The sequence below is a fragment of the Glandiceps talaboti genome, chromosome 21 (genome assembly GCF_964340395.1).
Source record: "Glandiceps talaboti chromosome 21, keGlaTala1.1, whole genome shotgun sequence".
NCBI classification, from domain to species: domain Eukaryota; kingdom Metazoa; phylum Hemichordata; class Enteropneusta; family Spengelidae; genus Glandiceps; species Glandiceps talaboti.
Window position 1 is genome coordinate 4,395,592 of NC_135569.1, and position 25,203 is coordinate 4,420,794.

Consider the following 25,203-nt stretch of genomic DNA (forward strand, 5'->3'; position numbering starts at 1 on the left):
TGAACTGCATAATAGGACAGAGAAAAATGATGCCCTTTATAGCTGCACTTCATCAACAACAACCTGATAAGTATGACGTTGAAATATTCTAGAAATCTGAAGTAAGACGAAGTGTACTTTCACTTTGTTAAATAACCATAATATTTTCAATGTTTTTTAATTGGAGGTTGAGCACTAAACTAACATCAGATGTGGAGTGTGTAAGGTCTTTGACATCCATTAGCGAACTATTTACATTCCTACTCAATAAGACTCAAAAGAAGTATTTTGTAGTACGTAGAACAAGGCTAGAGGGAGCCGTTTTTATTTATAACAGTTCCTCAGTACCTTACAGTGAATAGAACAAGGATAGAGGAACTATTTCTGTCTAGAACAGTTGGACAGTATGTTGCCTGTAAGATACAACGTATCATGCTGTTGTACAGTTACAACTATAGGTAGAGTGGTCAAATAGTTGTATGTTTCTGAGATATACGTCATTAATTATGATACTGGCACGCACACACATACATACATACATACATACATACATACATACATACATACATACATACATACATACATACATACATACATACATATACATACATACATACATACGCTTCTTATCAATAAGTCCTGTTTATCCTTCTAATTTGAGACCATATGGATTGCCTACATGCTTACTCTGTACATGATTCTTTGTCACTCTTCATTTCTCAATCTTAGACAAATTCATTTAACATAATTATGTACTGATTTGTACTGAAGGTTAAATAATGCAAACCTATCAATGTCTTTAGTACAATTCTCACTTATTTCTACGCAGGAAAGCAACAATCATGTTGCATTGCATAATATTGGTTTATGAAGTCAAATTCAAACTTAATTATGAGATACTAAAATATTAATTCTCGTTGATTCGTTTTATAAAGTGTTAATGAAATGAAGACGAAAATATATCATCAATATAGTTTTCAGCGGTGATTTTGTTTCTGTTGACTCAGTAATAGTAATATGTATCAAACCAAGTTGTGGTTACGCATGCGCATGTGAGCAGTAGTAAGGGCAAATACTGTTGATTTATTTCGACACTTCTTTGAGTATTCCAGTAGATAAGGCACAAAAACATGTTATTTGAGAGATTGTTACAGTCTGTAATGGTGCGAGGATAAAAAGAAAAGAAAACTACTTAGATGGAGTCTGTGAAAATTATCACTTGAGTGGACATGTTTTATGGTTTTAACATTACAGTTATATTTTATGTGGTATTAATAAAATCTCATAACTCGGCTATAAATGGATGACAATAAATATGAAATGGACCATAACATATTTTAAGTATTCACGACAGCTTGCGTTCCGATGAGATCAAACGTAGAGTGTCAAGCAGCCATTGCTTCTCACGTTCGATTACCCAAATACTGACGTATGGTATCAATACTTATGTCGTCAAATGTAACGAGCTATAACGTCATTCCAAATATTAATAACACGCGTATACATAGCTTATTGGTCTAAAGTGGTATAATAACTAGCCATTATAACTTTATATTTGCTGAAACATAGATACATATATACAACACTATATAGACAGGCAAGCAGATACACAGATAGACAGACAGACAGACAGACAGACAGACAGACAGACAGACAGACAGACAGATGCACGCACACATACACACCTACGTCCCTACCTACCTACCTACCTACCTACCCACCCACCCACAAATCCACCCAATTACCTACCCTCCCACCTACAAACACATACATACGTACATACATACATACATACATACATACATACATACATACATACATACATACATACATACATACATACATACATACATACATACATACATACATACACACAATATGTAGTTTGCGTGTGTGATTGAATTCATATCTTAAGCAACCAATTAAATGACGGATACATCAGTCAATCAAGTGAATAATTTTCAAGTCTTTCAGATCTACAGACAAATGCCTTGAGAAATGTCAATGATATCGAACGATCATATGAAGACATAACGTCTACTTAATACTACTACAGTATTAACCCAGACAGAGAGACTTAAGATTAGGAAAGAGTTATAACATACCCGACTGAAATATCTACAATTGAACTACCCAAATTAACTCAAATTTTCTAAAGAATGACAGGATGTAGAAAGCACAGACATCTTTTTTACTTCAGCTCTATTATCACGTTCTTGTATGGTTTTATTTAGAAGCATCGTCACAGTAATTAAATTCCAATTCCGCCCCAATATATCATATTTTTCACTCAAGTGAAGGCATACATTTGAATTGCGGAGCATAAATATAATTTTCCACTCTTTGTCAATAAAAAAAAGTCGTCATCGTAATTTATATCGTCAAAGGTGACTAATGAGATGTTTTTTTTTCTTTTCAAACAGGTAATTATCTTTCATGGAATGTGTGTTTTGGCGGGAAACTGCAGTGAACGACAATATTTGCATGATGAAATATGTTGTCAGAAGTGTAAGCCTGGTGAGTGCTCATACGTCATTTAACGAGACACAAAGTAGCTATCTGAACAGAATATTAAATATTGATATTTGGTCGCTTGAATGAAGCAGGTGTGTTATTTCACTATCGATTTCTATACAGTCATTGATGGCTTTTGGCGACAGATTCATTGTTTATCAAATATAATCATCATAAATATGAAATACAATTATCTGGAGTGTTGTCTTCAACACAGATAGCCTCGTTTTTATAACAAAATATTGGTGTACTCAATATAGGTAGCCTTATGAAAATAGCTACTCACACACGATGAATTTGTAGTATCACAGTTTTGGCGGTAAAACTGTCATACAACTCATATCACAAATTATTGCGAAAGAGTCTAATTAAAGGATTTCATATTATACATCAGTGTCAAGTGTATGGAGCTATACACATTAATTGATCATAAGTGGAGAGGCAAGATTCGTCCCAACAACTATGTGTATTCACATATTGTGTCTTTGTATCTAGAAAGTGAACATGTAAAATAACCCATGTTATCCACGTCATCACCCGACTGACGCATGCGCAAGAGATATGTTTTGATATATACCGAGAGCAGACGATTCTTTTCACGTACACAAAATGAAGCCATGAAATTGCACATACAGCCATCGTCTGATAAAATCTAATAATAAGCTTTATCCTAAGATTTTAGACTCTAGCTTTAAGTTAATAAGATGATACTACCCAACAAAAAATGCTATCGGGGCTTGGACGTTCTGCACTTCATTGGTAGACGCTTTCATCACACTACAGAGTGTGTGATAAGATTCATAATTTGTATATGTAGACATTGCGTCGCGTCGGAGTATGTGAAAAGGTTTATAATTTGTATATATAGATATTGCTTCATGTCAGAGCATGTGATATGGTTTATAATTGCTATTATGTAGACATTGCATCGCGTCAGAGTATGTGATAAGGTTTATAATTTGTATATGTAGATATTGCTTCATGTCAGAGTATGTGATAAGGTGTATGATTTCTATTATGTAGATATTTCGTCGTGTCAGAATATGTGATAAGGTTTATGATATCATCGAGATTCTAGCACTGTGTCAGAGTATGTGATAAGGTTTATGATATCATCGAGATTCTAGCACTGTGTCAGAGTATGTGATAAGGTTTATGATATCATCTAGATTCTAGCACTGTGTCAGAGTATGTGATAAGGTTTATATCACCTAGGTTCTAGCACTGTGTCAGAGTATGTGATAAGGTTTTAAAACGAATATGAATTACAATATTTCTTTCATTCCATAGGATATTTTGTAGCAGCGAACTGCTCTGAATCAATGGACACACAGTGCATGCCATGTTTACCTGGCTACTATAGCAACGACTGGACAGCAGACAACTTATGTAAAGAATTGAACCCATGTAATATCAGTCATGCATATATTGCGGTGCCTGCTTCAGCAAACAACACCCATGACAATATATGTTCTTGTGAAGATGGCTATCATGTCGAGGAAATCAAAGAATTAAAAATAACATGTAAAGAAAATCCAATATGTCCACCTGGACAGGGAATACATGCAGGTAGGAGTCGTACTGATTTGAGTCATATTCTGCCGACAGCAGTTCCTTTCTGAAATATGATATCAAATAGATAATTTACCGCCAAAAAACATTCTACAAAAAAAACGACGGATAGTCATACCATAGATGTCTTATGAGCACACACCGACATCCTAAGAACTCGACTGCTAGTAATAGCTACACTGAAAATAGTAATTATCTAGAAAGGAAAGGAGTTTTTATTCTGCAAAACTCAGTAGACAGTATGTCTCAAAAGAGCAACTAAACACAGCATGTATCCTTTGAGAAAATTGTAAAAGTCACAGTGCCCAGTTGACGTTGCTAGGCAACTGGTAAATTTAAAGAGTGACGCAAAGAGATTAGAATTATAATCTTGTTAAATAATCTATACATATTACTTGAAGCTGATGACTGATATTGTAAAGTGTAAAGTAGCCACGTGGGATTCTTACTTCTGTCAAAATTCATCAAAGGAAGGTGTAAAGAGTTCAAGGGTCAAATTTAAGACTAATGTCTCTTCAGAAATTAGCCCAACCTATGGTGCATATTACACCTATAACACCAGTGTAGATGATGCGTCGAACGGTTCGTTGCACTTCTCGTTGACGTCGCATAGATATCACAAGTAGTGAGTATCGACTTCCTGGTAAAAGGATGATGTTGCATTTTAACCTTCGGCGAGACCTTGATTGTTAAAGTAGCGTTGGATCGGAGTCGATAGTCGGTAGCATTCGATCTGAAAGTCGCAGTATGAATCATGTGATTTGTAGTAGCCAATCCGAAGCATCGTCGTAAACCAACTGGCCTCTTTACGACACTGTTCAAGACGCACTATCAAGAAGCCGTTGCGGTCGTTGTGTCAGCCGAAAAAAAAACATGCTCTTGCTTTCGAGCATACTCCGAGGTCAATGCAAAGATCTGACGAAAAGATCAATCGCTGTTGACGTTAACGTTGAAAATCGAAAGAATACTCGTCGACTATTTTTAATACAGTGTAGAGATAATCATAAGGATTACTTTTTACTGACGAGACCAAGGTGGCCTTCTCTAGGCACATTATTGTACACGTTTTTTTCATTTCATCTGAACGTCCACTTCTAATAATTGACTCTAGTAGACCAATCCCTACAGTTACATGTGGAATATTTGGATGGCCTATAAGGATGTGAAATAGTATCTAATTATTTAAATGACGTTAAAATGGTGAAATGTGTGGAGATATTTTGGAAATTTAATTAAATCTGCACGAGCTGCAAAGGGGTGGTTTTCTTTTTTTTAAAACGGTTTTTGTTAGATATAGCGATTTACATGTAATATATATTTTTTAAAAATCGGTCAAAGTACACATAGTATGGCGCAATATATTCAATGAAATGGATTTTTGAGTCCGCACCTGAAAATGAGCGCCCCCAATGAATCACTATTTCAATTTATTACTATACTACTTATAGATAAAACTGATTTCTAATTGATATGTACAATGTCTAAAATTATTGGTTTTTTAACAATTTTCGGTGAATATGTTGTTGGTTGTCTGATGGAATAAATAATACCCAAGTTACGACTAGTGCAGGTGTAATGAAAGAACGTCACTGTGTCTGTCTACTCGAATCAAAGCCCACAGTGAAAGTATAGGCTACGTCCGTGTTTATAGTTTATAAACTTAGTACCCCCACCCACCCCACCTTCTCTATTTTCCAGTGTCCATTACTTGTATACGTGGAATTTACCATCACCCCCTCCTTTCTCCTTTCCTCTCGTTGTTCAAGTAACCCCTTGTGTAATGTGCGTAACGTTCAGATAACCCCGATTCCTGCGACCCTCGCCTCCGTCATAAGTAATTGTGTGTTTTTATCAAGAAGGAAAACGAAGTATTAAAGGTATTAATTTTTTATGAAAAATCAATTTAGTATCCATTTCGCAGTTAAGGGGAAACAGACTCTATTTCGTCTTATCTTTAGTCGTTTACTTGCTGATTCGTTATTTGCAGGCGTTGGTGTGTACATACACATGTCTGTATGTACGCCTACTCGAACACTATATTTAGTATTCCATTAGTCCTATGTGTATAGAGAAAATATTCGTGCGAATTTATTCCTATGTCTACCATGGCAGAATTATATGTAGATAAGTTGCTTAGTAACATAACTATGTTAATGCGCCCATCTTACTGTCATGGTAATAGAAGTCGGCCGTATAGCTTCATGGAGTTGTCATGACTCCATTAATGTTGTATGCAAATGTGGAATTCGAAGTTACTGTCAAATTGCCAAAAAAAACTGAATTTATGAACACATCTGTATGGGCAGGATGAAAAACGATAAAACGTAGATATGGTATTCCAGATGTGCAGATGTGTTGTTGTCGTCATCAACACACGCAATACTGAGTAATTGTCTTCCATTTCACTGACATCATCAATTAATCGTGGAAGCTATACTCGATGTCAGCCTCTATGAAGAAGATTCAACTGTGGTTTCGTTTAAGCCGAGACTTGAAGCGGAAAAGAGTTAACGAATGTATCACTGTACACCTCTTTGTAAGTCACACGACTAGCGTCATGTCAATGAAAGACACAAACTAATGAGATATATAGATGAGTTGTCGCTGCTATTCTCTTCCTGTTTCTCGATACAGACGTCATGAGTGTTTATATTCCGTGTTAAAACTGTGCGGTATCATTGGTTTGGAATGTTGTTTGTATATGTATATGTATGTATATATATGTGGCTCTGCCACTGCGGTATAGAGCACTGTCTTAGCAGATTGATACTCACCGAGTTATATATATATATATATATATATATATATATATATATATATATATATATATATATATATATATATATATATATATATATATATATATATATATATATATATATATATATAATTATATATAAATGAATATTAATACATATATATAAATGAATATTAATACATATATATTAGAAATTATAATTATGGTTTGGGCCTATTGAGGCAGCTAAGTGGAGTCTCAGCGACACGTTTTGGTCATATATGATCTAATATATATCCATATAAGTGTCCCACTGGAGAGAACAGTTCAATGCAATATTAATAGCAATACATTATAGACTTAATTAGGGAATGGGGATGTTATAAGTCATTACTTGGGGTTTCCCGCTTCTTCTGATACTCCAACTAACGACTTAAACATCCGTATTCCCTGGATTTGGTTCCGGTTACCCGACCCCACCTAGTTTTTCATATGATAGGAAGGAACCAATAACACAGAGACCATTTGGAAAACACATAACTACCTGACCTAGACAATCACACAGAAAAAAAATATGATAAAATAAAATAAAAATCTAACCCACCTATTCTAACATTGAGTGTAATCGGAACCACACAATTTTTTATTAGGCATTATATATATATATATATATATATATATATATATATATATATATATATATATATATATATATATATATATATATATATATATATATATATATAACTCGGTGAGTATCAATCTGCTAAGACAGTGTTAATATATATAACTCGGTGAGTATCAATCTGCTAAGACAGGAGTGTCTGATGATCGCAATATGCGTGAAACTCCGAGTTACACCCAAGAAAGAGTTCCAGTACTACCAAAACTATATATATATATATATATATATATATATATATATATATATATATATATATATATATATATATATATATATACATATATATATACATATATATATATATATATATATATATATATATATATATATATATATATATATATATATATGGTATATTGGTATAGCATACATTAAATTGTCTACATATATTCTTATCTACAGGGCAATGTAAACCATGTGAAAATGATCATTATTCAGACACATGGTCTAGAGTGGAGGCATGCCGACAGCAACCAAAGTAAGACTTAATATTGAATATCTTGACCTTTGACCTCCAGCTAAATCCCACAGAAGTAGTATTACAAATCATTGGTGTGGTCATAATCGCATTAGCTCAATCTGCCACGTTCTCATTATTTCTGTGGAGATCGGGTATTTTTTTTCTATGTATGGATGTAGTGCATGTATGAGTCGTGTTCTATATCGGCAATCATGGTGATGTCGTACCTCACAATAAGTGTTTGATATCTGACGTGGCCTTTTGCCATATAAGGAAATTACTCTCTTTGTATCTCATCGAGCACACTTTCAAATTAACTTGTTTCACATTTCGACGTCATCACATGAGAACATTACATTCTGATTGGACACAATTGGTGAATAGTGGAAGGTCAGGCATTTATTCATCTCGTGTTCATGGTCAGCTTGTTGTAGCCCGTTTCCTTGATACTAATATTGTTGTACATGTGACCTGTTGATGTAACCATATTGTTCTCGTATCCTTTGATTTGCTAGTAGCGAAAGTCAAACCATCACTGTAACTATGGGCAACCATAACAATCAAAATCAGGAAGTACTAATCACATGATTATATTCTCATTGAACGTAGTCTTTGTGTTTATTGTATCTGCGGTGGAGTGCATAATCTGAGATAAAATTTATCAGAGATATATATCATACAGAATATTAATATGTGTTCATTCATAACACTCAATATTGATTAGTTATCCATTACTTGCATATATGATCGATTATTACATTATATGTGTATATTTCCTGTAAATAAATGTTCTTTATAGAAGTCAGTTGACCTTTATCTATATTCATGAATATTATTTTTTATTTCATTTGCATACAGATGCCGAGAAAATGGGCTGTCAATTGAAATGGAAGGAAACGCTACATTTCCAACAATTTGCATAAATATATCAGGTTACTAGTTAATATTTTTTACTTTTTTCTTTTTGTGAAGGTTCAATAGTAATTTGCACAGATGAGTTATTCTGTCCAACGACATAGACAGATTATGTTGTAATTTAAATTCTTTAATTATTTTAATTATTTTAATTGGTCAGTAAGATAATTTCGTGATTGGGGATATTCGTTATTCCTAATACATGTACAGCAATTCATTTCAGTTTCACGATTTGACGTGTACATTATTACCAGTAAACGTCATCAAATACGCTGTTTTAGCCTTATAATGTCACCAGTAAACGTCATCAAATATGTAGCGTTAGCCTACTGCGTCATCAAAAGTGTAGCTTTGGACTTGTTAAACGTCATTAATTGTGTAGCTGTAGGCTTATTACGTCACCCTTTAAACGTCATCAAATATGTAACTTTAGCGGTCACATGTCATTATCTAGCACAGACACTTGTCTTTGGCTTTCGTACTATGAATCCTACATCAACGCCAAGAATTAGGACCATTGACGCACAGAAATCTGTTAGGAATTTAAAATTACCACCAATTACCAGACAGACAGACGGGCAGGCAGGCAGGCAGGCAGGCAGGCAGGCAGGCAGGCAGGCAGGCAGGCAGGCAGGCAGACAGACAGGCAGACAGACAGACAGACAGACAGACAGACAGGCAGGCAGGCAGGCAGGCAGGCAGGCAGGCAGGCAGGCACACACACACACACACACACACACACACACACACACACATACATACATACATACATACATACATACATACATACATACATACATACATACATACATACATACATACATACATACATACATACATACCGACAACTCCAGCAAAGGCATCGACACGTGCCTCGCATTTTAATGAGAGTTGTGTGCATTGATATATGACATTCGTACACCTCATAGCCTGGCCTAGTCACGACATAACAACTTTAATAAGTTGCCACTCACAATGTTAAATTCATGTAGGTATTTGTGAATATACCTGTCTTGACCTGTCTGACTAGAATTCCATGGGAGTAAGTGACGTCATACATGTGTGACGACTTCTAGTTACTATGCATCGATTTCTAGAGTGGAAATTCATTTCTAGTTTCTACTAGCTAACTAGCCTTGCCGTTAATTACCGACTCCAGTCTGTATTGAGGACATGAATAAAAACAGACGTTGGTTGAATGGTGAAACGAACTCATTACATGCAGAACTATGACCGCCTTCCCGGTATGACGCCATCATTGGAAATAATCATTAAACTTATATTATATTCCCATGTTGATTGTCTTTCGTCACTGTGTTGGCTTTCTGTATGACCTTCGACCTATTGCTGACATGTAACTATATGCACACATATTATTTCATTAATTGTTTTCAGGTGAGGTCATCCCTTCAGAGGAGACAGCATATGGCAACCTTTCCACACGGAGGCCAGGTGAAAAGCTATACACAATGAAAAACATTCTAAACGAAACTGTGGCTCAGGATACGGTTGCCATGACGACCACTATGTCTTCTCTTACCCTGATGTCTATAATTGCGAACAAGCCATCGGAAGAAACGTCAATAAATTACAGATTAATTGTGGTGTGTTCCATCGTTGGGGGCGGCTTTCTTATCGTAGTGTTTGCGTTTTTTGTGACTGAAGTACGGCGAATTATAAGGAGGAAGAAAGGATTACTGCCTTCAAGTTATACCAGAACAAAAAATAGCAAAGGTGAGACTATCTACATATTTGGAGACAAAATGCCCGCACAGTGTGTCAACATCTCTGATATAAGATAGATTTTAAAGATATAGTTGACTAGCTAGGGGGGCTGAATACATCTAAACTGCAATGCATCGTACTATACAGGGTTGTGCTATGCTAGTTTCACTTTTCCATATTATTGTACACTGTACTGCACTGTACTATACTGTACTGTACTGAACGACACTGCACTATATTGCACTGCACTGTACTGTACTACACTATGCACTATACTGCACTGTACTGCATTGCACTGTACTTTAATGTATTGTACTGCACCGTCTATCATGCCCTGTCCTGTCCTGTCCTATACTGTACTGTACTGTACTTCACTGTAATATCCTGTGCTGTGTTATGCTGTGCTGTGCTGTACTCTTCTGTACTTTACTGTGCTGTGATGTGTTTACTGCACTCTGCTTTACTGTACTGTACTGTACTGTACTGTACTGTACTGTACTGCACTGTACTATACTGTACTGTGCTGTACCGTGCTGTACCGTATCGTAATCAATGTTATTTTTAGTACACTGTACAATACTCTTCTCTAATGTTATTACTTCATGAAACAAAGATGGCACAGACTTGTACAGGTAAACGTAGAAAGTCATAATATTGGCATATAGATATGCTGACACACACACACACGCACGCACGCACGCACGCACGCACGCACACACACACACACACACACACATACATACATACATACATACATACATACATACATACATACATACATACATACATACATACATACATACATACATACATACATACATACATACAAAGTAACATACACACTTACGGACGGACAGGCGGGAGGGAGGGAGGGGAGGCAAAAAGAGAGACCGTGGTATGTATTAATATTCTATACAGGGTACAGTATAAGTTTTATGACAAAACACTTAATTTCCTTAGCGCACTTTGAACTAAGAGAAATAGAGACTGATAAACACGATATCAGACTTGACATTTAAAACATTAAGAATCGAGTTATGTGTTGACCCTTATTCTAAACGGATCAAGATTCAACGTAATTAGTGATTCAAGTAGTGTACACAAAATGATGATAATAACTCTTCACTATATAGGAAGTGATACGCCAGTAAAATGGCCTATTGCCTTCCTGATTACAAATGTCATTACAAGTCGATCGTTTTTGGACTTATTTATTGCGGATGATTACAAGGACAGTGGTAATCTATGCTTGTGTCAACATTTCTCGGATAAGTGAATCAAATGTTAACGAATTCTAAGAGTTTCATAAAAAAACAAGTATTTTTGACAAAGCCTGCTGAGGTGATAAACTATGGTTCTCATATATTTATTGCTGATGAAAACTGACACTGTAATATATTCTGGAAAACGTGTCAATTTTATAACAGTGTAGCGATAAGTAGCCACTTACTGTGATGAAAAGACGATTCTGTACCAGTTGGCAATGCATGGAATGATATATTAGCATTTAATGAGGAGTTTATTCATCCTCAGCTAATATTGATCAAATTGCGAGCTCTTGACAGCTATATCACATTTAGCGGGGGCATACCCTGGATACTATTATTGCATTATGGATGTTACAACTCGCGGAAACAACACCAGTGCGTTTGCTTGAATGAAGTGAGCTAAAGAATGACTTCCCGCAAAGACAAAATGGGGTAAAAACACCCCAACTGATAAAAAACAACAGCGGGTGCCTCTGATGTAGGGTCAGGCAACGTTATTATCAGTTTATTATGTCTGTTGACGCTATAATGTATCAGTAACAGTTGGACTTGATTGTTACAATGTATAGCGTTCAATCAGTAAACAGTTATGGAGTTATGGGATCTGGGCTCCTGTGGTGTTTATACTATGACATTGTATGTCTTTGCACGAAACTTGCCTCATTCTTGCTTACCACATGCAAACAAATGCACCCGTATTTTTTTCGTGGGTTGTTGATGCCCTATGATTTGTCAGGTTTGGGTTACGATAGTTTTTTCATTTCTAAGTGCTGTCCTTTAATAAAACCACAAATGATTGGTTTGACGAGAAAGAAGAAAGTTTAGAGACGCTTAGCTCCCTTCTAGTTTTTTAGACATTGATGGATATTAGCTAGTATTCTATGAAGTTTAAAAATTGTAGGATCGTTTCATTCTAAACACCCCCCCCCCCCCACACACACACACACACACACATGTACGCATATTTTGCGCCATCTTTATGTATTCAACTCTATACACTACAGTTAAATATATTTATTTGTTTTTCTCTCCTGATAACTAGTACTACTATAGTTGACTATAATGACAGGATAGTTTACATCTAAGCTTATACTATGAACTTGGAAAAAAATTCCTTATTTTGTTGGAAAACTAAATATAAGTAGTGAAAATAAAAGTAGTGACTAAATTGCCTTTCAAGTTGTAAATAAACACAGTGTACCAGGCTTAGAAATGTGTAAAAATTAGTCTTTGGGAACCAAGTTGAAGACTGTAAATTAAGCGCGAAATTTTCTAGTGGTGAGAATTCTAAGTACTGTACGTGTAGGTCTGTGGGTCAAGACACCTCTGAGTCAGTACAAAATCAGACCACTATGGTCTGAGGTTCAACGAACAGTATTACGTAGGTACATCACGATATAGGTATATAACATACAGTAGCCGTAAACTAGAGTACCAATAGCATGGCGTGCAGACAAGAAAAATAGAAATAAAATGCAAGATGAGGAACATGCACATGACAATAGGTTCATTCTACGTTTCCAGATTTGAGAATAAAGACGCCATTGTGTGTATTGTCGCTAAGTGCATTGATTACCACTCAGAACACAAGTATGATTGACAGTTTATACAGGCTTTTATCGACACAATAAAAGAATTAATGCTACTTTTACGCACTTCCTGACAATAGTACATTAAATTAGAAAGTCGATGGATGTAGCCAGCCATGTGTTTGCATCGATTTGTATTACCATCAATCTGATTACAATCTGACTTTAGAAATACGGTTCGAATCCTTCGTACACTATTTCATTTGGTTTTTTTTTTAGTTTATTATTTTTGTGGGCGTGATTATAGGTAGATGTGGGAAAAGGCAATCACTTCCAGAAAGTCAAAATGAAAAACAAACGACAATATACGCAGGAAATAATTAAGGAAATGAATCGAGTCAGATTTTAATCAGATTACATTACCATATACTTTATTTGTATATTATTTCCTGCGTGCAGAGGGGAGATACACTCTCCAAGAAGGTGCCTCCAAAGGTGTGTCCCATCACTTACTATATTCATGTATAATTTGAGTCTATTAGATTTTGGGGTACACACAAGTGTTATTTCGTGATATAAAGGCATGAACATGTTTTCTTACGTCACAACCAGTGTTGGGCATTTTAACCTCCACCCAATTCATTAGCAATCCACCAAAATTCTGCTGTAATATTGTATCACAAGAGGGCGCACTATAACATAAGTGACCGTTTATTGTCAATTTAATGACGTCACCTCTAAGTGCTTCTTATCTTCCAATAAATATGAATATCTATGTTCTGCTATTACATGTGCATGTCAGACTCTACTGACTGCATTTCCATGGCAACGATTACCACTGAACAATGAATGAGGACCACGTTTCAACTTGGTGTTTCTCAGTAATCGTGAGTAATGATTGTAACGTAAAAATCATAAAATACTTACTCTTCAAATCCAAATTTTAGGAAAATGTCTTTATTTCTGGCAGTGGTGTTCCCCTTTAATGTATATTTCAGGTCGTGGATAGCTGTGGAAGAAGTAAAGGCTATTACTCAACACGTAAAAATATTATGTGTTCAAGTTTTGTCGACGTATTCATATTCGTATTCCGATTCACATTCGTTTCTGTATCAGGTTTCATCTCTACTGAGGCCTAGAAAAATTGTTTGGATCCGGTTACCAGACCCCATCTTGTTTTTTACTACCGACCATAAACTTTTTTCAAAAAAATAATAATCAAAATCGCGAAAATTGTGAAGTCTCGCGAGAAATAGTGGATGCGGAAACTGACATCAACTTTAAAAGACAATATAAAACTATTCTTCCAATCTGTAATGGCTGTACATCTGATAGGAAGAAATAAATAACACAGAAATCATGTGGAAAACAACGGAAAACATAACTGCCTGAACTAAACACTCACACTTGAAAAACCGTCCACTCCCACTTATTCTAAAATTGAGCGTAATCCGAACCACACAACTTTTTTAAGCCTGATCATAATATTGTTTTCTCTTCCAGGTATGGTGGTCAATTTTGCCGACAAAAGGAGAGCAGACGTAAAAGACAACAGTAGCAGGAAACTAAACGAAACTGAAAACGATGAAATTAATGAAAACACCCCAATGCTTGTAGATAATAGAAATAATATAGACCTTAGTGTCATCATATGGGAACCTATCAGACAATATGATAAACACGACGAACAAAATCGTGCACACGACGAATGGACGGAAAATAACGAAGAACGAGTCACGTGTGTTTAGTACAAGTAACTCTTGTTTTTCAAGTGCGTTATTTACAATATTGCAGAAATGTAATATTCAGACGATTTTGAGTGAAAATGTCGATGCCATCAGTCGTATATTAGTAAAAGATAGACAAAGTACCATATCAGGGAGAGGTGATACACAGTTTGGGTGGGATTACTTTATAAATATGCACGACAGTCGTGTCTATCTGCACCTCGATATGCTTCAGAAGATAATACATTATCGGTACAGCTATACCGTTTCATCAGGTGATGAATAACAAATTGAAAGTTATTTTGAATTTTTTTATTCATAAAACAACTCTGCTACGTTTTCCTACTTGAAAATAAAAACGATGTGAAATAATATGTACCAATCCCAAGTCGTGTTTGTAACTTAATAAATTGCAAAAAGCTAGAAAGTGTCTAAAATGTGTTATTGTACGTACGATAACAAACATTTTACTTTGGCTTTTTACAATGTATGGAATGACGAACAAAACTTGGTATATGTTATATTTTCATAGTTTTTTTCAAGTAGACAAACACAGTAGAATTGTTTTAAGAATAAAAACTCCAAAATAAGCATCGATTTGTCATCCATATTATCACTTTAAAATAACAACAATCGCCAGGTTCTAAGCAAGTAATGATAGTATAATAACAGTAAAATATACCAGTTCTGTGTAGCATTGCTTAGGCCTAAAAAAATTGTTAGGGTCTGGTTACCCGACCCCCACCTACTTTTTCATTGTACGTATTACCTATGTACTACTGGCATATAGGCCAATAGGCGGTAAAATCTAAAAGTGATATAGTAGAACATTAGTTTTTCTAGGAAGAAAGGTTTGTGCATCAGTTGAAGTACACGGTCCTAGACCTAGATAGAAACCTGTTCTGGTACCCCTTTCACATAGGATCGACTGCATGCATCTAGTATCATCGATAATTTATCATCTTCAGATTCATATAACCTTGAGGCGGTCATAAGAGTAACTGACACAAGGACGTGACGTGCATTCAGAATTTATAATTGGATATATACGAGTAGTGGAAAATATTACTTTATTTCAACCACTTTTTACGAGAAAATGATGACTTTGAGAGATTGTATGTATTTTGATAAGAAAACTGTGAATATTCTGACATAGAGGGCGCCATGACTTGAGCTTTCCTAAGCGAAAAGTCGGTCTTTGATACGAGTTGAAGCAGCTAGCTGTAGGCCTACTGTGTATAAAATGGATGTTGTCATGCCCGTCAAAGAGGGCGTATAATAACTTGGTGAGTTGTGAATAATCTAGAATTTCATTTTATTATTTAAACTTTATAGCTACTGCCAAGATTTAAGGCTTACATAAAGTGGGTTTGCATTATTCGGGGGCTTAAGTAATTCCTTCAGTACCAGACGGCAAATTCAATAATTGTCGTCTTTCTTTAACTTTTTGTGTCATGTCAACTTTATTTTCGACTGGAATCCTACAATATGTTATGATAACGAATTCTAGTACAAATTCTTAAATGTAAGAGGGCAAATTTACAGTGAAAATAGCGGGCATTCATATTGTACACATGTCTAAAAATTGTCGTCTGCCTTTGACTTTTTGTGTCGTCTGACCTTAATTTTAGACTGGAATCCAAGAACATACCATGTTATGGATCATTTAACAAATTCTGATCTGTAACTGAACAGGTTTACAGTGAAAATAAGTTATTCATATTTTTTCGATCGCGTCTGGTACTGGAAGAATTGAAGATAAATGGGGTTTTAAAAGTATAGTATAATTCTGCAATTTATAAACAAGGGATAGATTTTATTCAAAATATCGACATATCTGGCACATACACAATATTTCAGTTATTGAAGCATTTAGAATTTATGTTTTATTTAAGCAATCGATGCATATTTTTTGAAAATGATGATGTCACAGTTTTGGGATTTCACTGGGAGGTAAAATTGACGGTTTGGTTATTTTTTGTTTGTCGACAATGATCTCCAATCTGCAACTTCCTGTAAGTGTCATTGTTGTGATTTTATGGAATTTAAATGAGAAGTCAAATTTAACTTCAAGATTGGTGTTTTTGCATTCATCAAGTCGACACTGTACAGATGATTTCACATTGATAGACCGATTAGAAGAACTGCATTTAATGATCATTTAAGATAATGTAAGACCAATGCATTCAATTCTATGCAATAAATGTATATCAATATTTTCTATAAAGTCGTAGATTGTTGACATATATTTCTCAAGAGTCACGTGATGTTTGAGTCTGTTTCTCTCTTTCTCTCTCGCTCGCTCTCTCTCTCTCTCTCTCTCTCGTTCTCTCATTGTCTCTCGCTCTCTGTCTCTACTTAAACTCTCTCTCTCTTTCTCTCTCTCTCTCTCTCTCTCTCTCTCTCTCTCTCTCTCTCTCTCTCTCTCTCTCTCTCTCTCTCTCTCTCTCTCTCTCTCTCTCTCTCTCTCTCTCTCTCTCTCTCTCTCTCTCTCTCTCTCTCGCTATCATTGCCTGTATTTTGTTTGTAATTCGTAGCAAAAAATCGTTGTGTGAGATGTCAAATCATCATGCCGCCTAATAGAAACTGTGTAGTCTTTCTGGTTTGGTGTAGTACTATGATTAAAGTTAATTAATCTCTATGTCCACGTGCATTGTAACCTATCCGGATGACAAAGCTGTACCACTTTAGCTGTATCAACACAACATTATTAACTGTTGATATCAATTACCCTTTACGTTTAACTATATATTAGTTTAAGTTCCGTTTAATGTACTGTGATATCCCCTTCACCCGAAGCATATTTCTAACTGTTTTAAGCTATAGCTAAAGCATAATGCAAATGTCGTGACCTTCCGATGTAGACATGACCCGCTATGAAAATAACTTTATCTATCATTGAAATTCGAAACGGGAAGGTTTTTTGGTGGAGGACAAATTGCGATTATTGGTGTATAAAATTACCCCCTTTCTGCGCTATCAATTTCTCTGATTTTCACAAAACTCCAGGGGTCAATTATAATAATATACAAACTAAAGAGCCTAGTTTGACATTTGTCAACGGATGTGAACACAGCATGGATTTTTTTTTTTTCGGAAGTAGCAAATCGGACTTTCTTTCAATGTTCTTTTTGATGGCTGGAAGCGTTTGTTTGTTTGTTTGTGTGTCTGTCTGTCTGTTTGTCTGTCTGTTTGTTTGTTTGTTTGTTTGTTTGTTTGTAATATACTTGTTTTTGTCCTCTTTGACACTCATGCAATACTGATAATTTTTTATTCCTCTCCTGTAATAATAACGATATTATTTATTTTTATTTTCTATGGAAATTAGAAACAAAATCATTAACACAGAGTAAAAACATTTTCAAGGTAAGCCAATGACAAATGACGTAACATCAAATGATTCTCCGCATTGACTCCTTGCCCCACAAGCTTCATTTATTTGTAATGAAATGCATGTAAATCTCTCCCATAATGATTTTTTGTTACCCTTTGTGACAATTTCCCCTCGGTCATAATTGACGAGAACTTAAAAGTAAGATCCACTGAATACCATTTATTCGAAATAATTTCACTATTAAATCTTTAAGTGCTTCATATTAATGCAGGAAAAATGATATTCTGATAGAATGAAAAGTGGAGCCAGAAAAGAAAAAGTGATATATCCGCCTTCCTCCCTTCCAACCCAGTATGCATGGCGAATAATAAAAGACTGACACTTCTCCACCCTTGCTTCGGACCTACCGAATAACACTTCTGTTTCAAGTTAAGTAGCTTCTATGGTAAATTACCACAGAAGCTACTTAAGTTGAAACTGAATGTCGTCTGACTCGACAAAAAATTTGCACTATAATAGCCCCTTTTTACTGTCTGGCTACTTTTTATCGTCTGCTGCAACTAAAATCTAACACTGCTACATTCCGTGATCAAATACTCTAGCGCTACAAAATCTTACCAATATTGCGTCGACATTTTCATTTTGTGACCTATCATTTGGTGATCCACGTCCTGAAAAGGATATAAAATGTAACATTTTTTGCTGACCCAGAAAATGTAACGATCTTAGTAAGATTTTTGTCGAACCTGACGATAAAATGTAGCAATGGGTTAGTAAGATTTTTTGTTGAGCCAGACGATTAATTGAAGCAATGTCAGTAGGATTTATAGCAAGACAGACTTTACAATTCAGCCGCGCCGGGTTTATACTGACTTCAATTCAAAATGTTTACCAGAGCTATCATTATGTTTAGCTCGAGGCATTATCTCTATCTTGTCAGTGTCATGCCCAATTTCGCAAATTTGTCCCCACTTTTCCTTCGTATTTGGTTAATTATAAACAAAGGGAAATAACACCAGAGGGTCTGTGAATCAATTTCCATGGTAACCATGCATTTCTAAGTCCTAACAATCGCTTCTGCCTAGATGGCAGATAACGTTAATGCAAACACGTTTATTATTCTCCTTGCGTCCACTTTTCTTCCAAATAACAAAAATAGTCTTCCTTCGTACGTGAAAGAAGCTTGTTTGCATAATGATTAGTCCAATATTTTAATACAATTTTAACCCTGCACCAAATATGGTATTACTTGCCGTGTTATATTCATCACTGTCCTTAGTTTCAGCTACTAGCTATTTCAATGACAAGCCGGCATGGTGCCTCCCCCCCCCCACTCCTCCTTCCAGGCATTTCCCCCACATCCTTTCAGACGGAACCCTCACCTGAACATAGCCCCTCCCCTTAACCCGACAGAGAAACGGAATCTGACCCTATACTAGTCAATTAAATAGACACATTAAAACTACTGGACCATTAATATTGTATGTAGTCTTACTTGTACCGGTGATGTAACAAGAATTCACAGAGAATTTAAAGTGTGAACAGCTGATGTATGCATGTATGTATATATGTATGTATGTATGTGTGTGTGTATGTATGTATGTATGTATGTATGTATGTATGTATGTATGTATGTATGTATGTATGCATGTATGTATGTGTGTGTGTATGTATGTATGTATGTATGTATGTATGTATGGATGGATGGATGGATGTATGTGTGTATGGATGTATGGATGGATGGATAGATGGATGGATGGATGGATGAATGGATGGATAGATGTGGATGGACATGTACAGAGAACTGCATTCATGGTCAAGGTCATTGGTTACTGTCCTGGGGTTAGTTTGTAAGAATTTGGAGAAGAAAATCTTTTGGAGGCAATGAAGGTGAATATTTGTGATTCTTCGCATGTGAACCTATTGGAGACATTCTTGCAGCGGTGATGGGGCATAATAACTCACAAAGTAATAGGGTTATCGGTCATGAGAACTAGTTACTGATACGTATATCACTCAGCGTGCCATTGTGAAATATTCCACTTAGAGGGCACGGAAGCCTAGTCTGCTGTGTTATTTCGCTGTCGACACACTCAATGTGTGGAATTGTTGAAACATGACGAACTTGTGACAAAGCACAGACAAGAAAGAAATGTCTTCGTCTGTGGACAACACGACAAAAAGACAAGCGACAAAGTTACATATTTTTTGCTACTTCAAAACTTTTTACTATTCTATGTCATATTTGCTTTCAATCACAGTTTCAAGTCAACATAACACTGAAAGCGGCGGTTTAAGCACAGTGCCAACAGCTGAGTTTTCACTAACACACGCAAAGACACGTAAACCTAAACACGAACTCATACTAACCAAATCGTCGTGCAAAAATACACAGGAAAGTCACAGAGACAAATATAAAGCAATCCATATCTTGCTAGCAAGACTATAAGTATTAACCACAATCATAGTATAGGAGAAAATAATGAGAAGTACGAATACTACACATTGCGGCGAAATATATTGATGGGAGAACTCGACGAGATTATTGTACATGCCCCTCTATAGATAACTTCCCTGAAATTCATTCTCAAATATTAAAAACCATACATTAACCCAAGCTCACACACACACACACACACACACACACACACACACACACACACACACGCACACGCACACACACACACACGCACACACACGCACACACACGCACGCACGCACACACACACACACACACACACACACACACACTGTGAAGTTCAATCGATGCGTTAATTTAAGGAAATTTGGTGAAATTATAATACCACCATATAGTACCATATTGCTACACTGTCACTACAAATGGGAAATAACATTTTGCATGTAAACATAAGAAGTGCAATATATTGTCTCCTTCGTAATATTTTCATTTCATTTTTCCTGACACTACTGACCTTCTTTCTTATCACACCCCGTATTTTCAAGACTTTTTGATAAATACAATAGAAGCCAGTTAAACTGAAAGAGACCGTCGTCTTTGACAAAAATCTCATATTTGTTAAATTTTAATCCTTACGGGTACAGATATATTGTAGCTCACACAGAGAAAAAGATGTAATTTTGGTTTAAAGAACTATTGTCCAGACGATGAAATCAATCAATCTCAGTAAGACTTTTGACAAGCGAGACGGTACTGTTTCTGATTAACTGGGTTCTATTGTAGCAGTAGAGTATGGTATAAGCATTCTAGGTCAATACACTTTTTATTCTGGAAGTTATCGTTCCTGTGTCATGACCCTAGCTTTTCGACCTTGCTGGTTGCCCTCATGACATTGGACCACGAAGTAATCTAAGCCGGACATTTCCATAAATATTCTGTTTCCAGCCCAACTCCAATTAACAGTGGGGGACGCATAGAATATTTCAAACTTCAGAACAATTATTTTAAACTTTAGCTAGTGGTATCTCTGACTGGCACGTGTCTAACGAATGTTTGTATTAGTGTAATTTCATATACTAGCATGTGACATTCTCACAGGTCAAACCCCCGTTGACTTCGATTCGAGTCATATATTCGTGGGGGTATTTCTTACTATAATTCTCAAAGTTCTGTGTTCATATACAATGGAAGACAATTCAGTTTAAACAAACAGTCGTCTAGGGCGACAAAATTCTTACTAACATTGCTACATTTTACGCTCGACAAATATATTCCTAACATATCATCGTCTGGCTGGCTGGCTGAACAAAGCAAACATTGCTACATTTTATCATATGACACAAGTAATTACTACATTTTAGTTTATTTCTTTGCATGGAAAAAACATATGCTTTGTTAAGATAATGGTATCTCACCCAAAGAAAATGTAGCAATATTAATATTGGCGAAAAAAATTGTCACTATAGACAACGAAAAGAAACAATGTTGATAGGATTTGTATTGAGCCAGAAGCTGTTTGTTAAGCCAGACGTTGATCTGTTCAAAGTTAACCCATCACGCATTTCAACACATTTTTTTTTGTTTTCGATATCGATGCCTCCCTCAACTTATACCTAACTACGTCGTGTTACAACCAGCGACATGCAAGCATTGACAAAACGGAACTTGTTACAAACATGGATATTAAACAACTGAATGGGATTAATAACACATGGCACTGCATGTTGTACAGACCATATATATAGTCCATGGTAAGAACAGTTTTATGGCCTCTTTGCATAAAAGCTCACATTCACAAACCAATTCTAAGTTACCTGACATTTCATGTACACATAAAGGTGTCTTAAAACTGTCTTTATTGAAACATAGAATGTAATACACATCTCCAAACTTCCCACATGCTGTACCAATTATTATTTATCCGCTTCAACATAAGTGTTAACTTTAATACTCGTTGTAACAAGTTCTACTTGTTCATGTTTGTCTGTCGCTGGTTGTAACTATCATTTATGCATTAGTTTCAATGGTAAATTGAATTCGGCTGTTTTATCAACTTCATAATCACATGATTTATGTTTTTGATCGCCATTTCCCATGAACCTTACACAGCTAACCCTTTCGGCGCCGCGTGAAAGTATGTGGCGTTATTTAAACATGTATCGGTATTGAATCACAAAGTACTTTTATCAAGTCTTTCTACTCGCCATCTCTTATGTTAAAAGCATAACAAACCATAAAAGAGGAACGAAGAATGAAAGCAGGCCTCAATTGTACTTAGATGGGGTACCTTAAATTGACTACACGGTGTTCTTGAGTAAACTCCGCTCATCTATGTTTTGGTTTTTCTCATGTTATATCGGTTAATTGAATCCCTAGATCGCCTGACAAGCCCCCCTCCCCTTTCCCCTCTGGAAGTCGTCACCGTCTGCTTCCATTTCATTGGAGGAACGCAAAACTCAACAACGGTTTCACCAAATTTGCATAATCGATCACTATATTTTGAGCAGTTTCCGCGTCTTTTACACAACGAGGCAAGCATAGTTGAATGGCTGACTTGTCTTGAACTTCCAGTCACTTTATTTCAAGTTCAGATTTCTTGTGATCTTATGTCTTTTTCTTTGAACAATCGAATTGTGAGGTTCACATGTTTTCTGATTTCTTACAATCTAATATTGCCACATTCTGTGATTGTACACAGCGACATTCTTAGAGCAAGTCAATCCATGCTAGTATATGTAACAGTGCTAAAGCTCGTGTATTCAAATTTTTGACGACATATATTGTCCCATCACTAGTCAACCAATCGACCCCTTTCCTATATATCCAAAAATAAACTTTTTCACCTCTGACTTTCTCGTTCAAGCATAAATAACAACTACTTTTTGCCCAAGGGGTAAAATGATCGGGGTCGCTTGGACACGTGTAAATTCTATATTGGTGCGGTGTCAAAGTTCAGCATATATAACAAAGCCAAGCTACCGTGAACACACGAATGTAAGAACGAGAATAGATATGCATATTGGATTAGACGGGGTCATACACATGTAACACACACACACACACACACACACACACACACACACACACACACACACACACACACACAACTACAGCAGCAACAACAACAACAACAACAACAACAACAACAACAACAATTAATGCTATTTGATAATTTCTAACATAGTTTGTGTTGACCAAAACATATTCATCAGCTTCTAGTAGATGAAATTAATTTTTGAAGGCTATAACGAACGAACAGTTCAACTCAGGCAATCTTAATGAAGGTCATTTTGACCTGAAGTTGGTCGACCACTGAGAACAGCTCGAAAGTTTAATGCTGCTAATTATTATGGTGAACTGTTTGTTTGCATTTGTTTGTGTTTGTGTTTGTGTTTGTGTTTGTGTTTGTGTTTGTGTTTGTGTTTGTGTTTGTGTTTGTGTTTGTGTTTGTGTGTGTGTGTGTGTGTTTGTTTGTTTGTTTGTTTGTTTGTTTGTGTGTTGGTTTGTTTGCTTGTTTGCGCTATAACCTCTGTTATCCATCCATTGGTTTGCGTTATTACTACTATATTCACATCTTTGTTGAATAAATCTACGTTTGGAATGTGTAGTGAGGGTCGTTCGTTAGTCTGTCGGTTGGTTGTCCGTTGGTATGTTCGTCAGCTGGTTTGACCTATACGGTCAAAAAATCAAATTAAGGTGAACTCATAATTTTGTAAATGTGGCACTGTGCCTTACACTTTAGTATTTGTCTTTTGTTGTCGTTTGATGTTTATCATTCCGAGATTATTTCTAAGCCACTGATTTAAGAAAGCATCCCTGTGCCCCCTTTGTGTTGCTGATAATGGTATCGTCCATGTTTGGTTTGGTCTCTCTATCAAGGTAATTAATATATATATATATATATATATCATGAGTGAGTCGATGGTAAAGCACCGGGGTCAGTTACTTTTAAAGTCCTGATAAGCAAACTCTTCTATTACCTCCCTCTCGTGTCGGTATAAAGTGTGCCAAAAGTCAACAACAGAGGCAAGGTATCGCGAGTCCACATGTGATACTACCGTCCGTACATGTCACGTTGAAGAAACATCCAACCCGAAGAGCTGGAAAGAAGATATACATGCTATACGCCAATCTATTGGATCACAGGGATTCAGTAGTTTGACTTGTGATTAGGACAAGAAGGATGGACTAATCAGAAAGATGAGTCAATGGGGACTGGCCATTCTCTAGAACAGCCCCGTTCAATTTTCTCCTAATCATCATTCAATCGGGTTCACTTCTGTGTTTGCTTTTGTCATCAAAGATCTGCTGCTCGTATTAGAAGACTCATCCATGCGTA

General features: G+C 35.9%; 1 protein-coding gene across 3 annotated transcripts in view; it reads left to right on the top strand.

The window, feature by feature from the left end:
• Positions 1 to 17,287, top strand: part of LOC144451373 (uncharacterized) — a 38,495-nt gene extending 21,208 nt beyond the window's left edge. The window contains exons 1-8 of one of the 3 annotated variants that reach the window (XM_078142193.1): positions 1,843 to 1,929; positions 2,403 to 2,496; positions 3,784 to 4,062; positions 7,890 to 7,965; positions 8,806 to 8,879; positions 10,258 to 10,596; positions 13,844 to 13,879; positions 14,888 to 17,287. In XM_078142193.1, the coding sequence (XP_077998319.1) occupies positions 1,906 to 1,929; positions 2,403 to 2,496; positions 3,784 to 4,062; positions 7,890 to 7,965; positions 8,806 to 8,879; positions 10,258 to 10,596; positions 13,844 to 13,879; positions 14,888 to 15,132 (1,167 nt within the window). In that variant the 5' untranslated portion in view covers positions 1,843 to 1,905 and the 3' untranslated portion in view covers positions 15,133 to 17,287. Of the gene's footprint in view, positions 1 to 1,842; positions 1,930 to 2,402; positions 2,497 to 3,783; positions 4,063 to 7,889; positions 7,966 to 8,805; positions 8,880 to 10,257; positions 10,597 to 13,843; positions 13,880 to 14,887 lie in introns of those variants that run through there. The other 2 variants (XM_078142192.1, XM_078142195.1) reach the window with 2 other exon arrangements.
• The last annotated feature ends 7,916 nt before the right edge of the window (positions 17,288 to 25,203 follow it).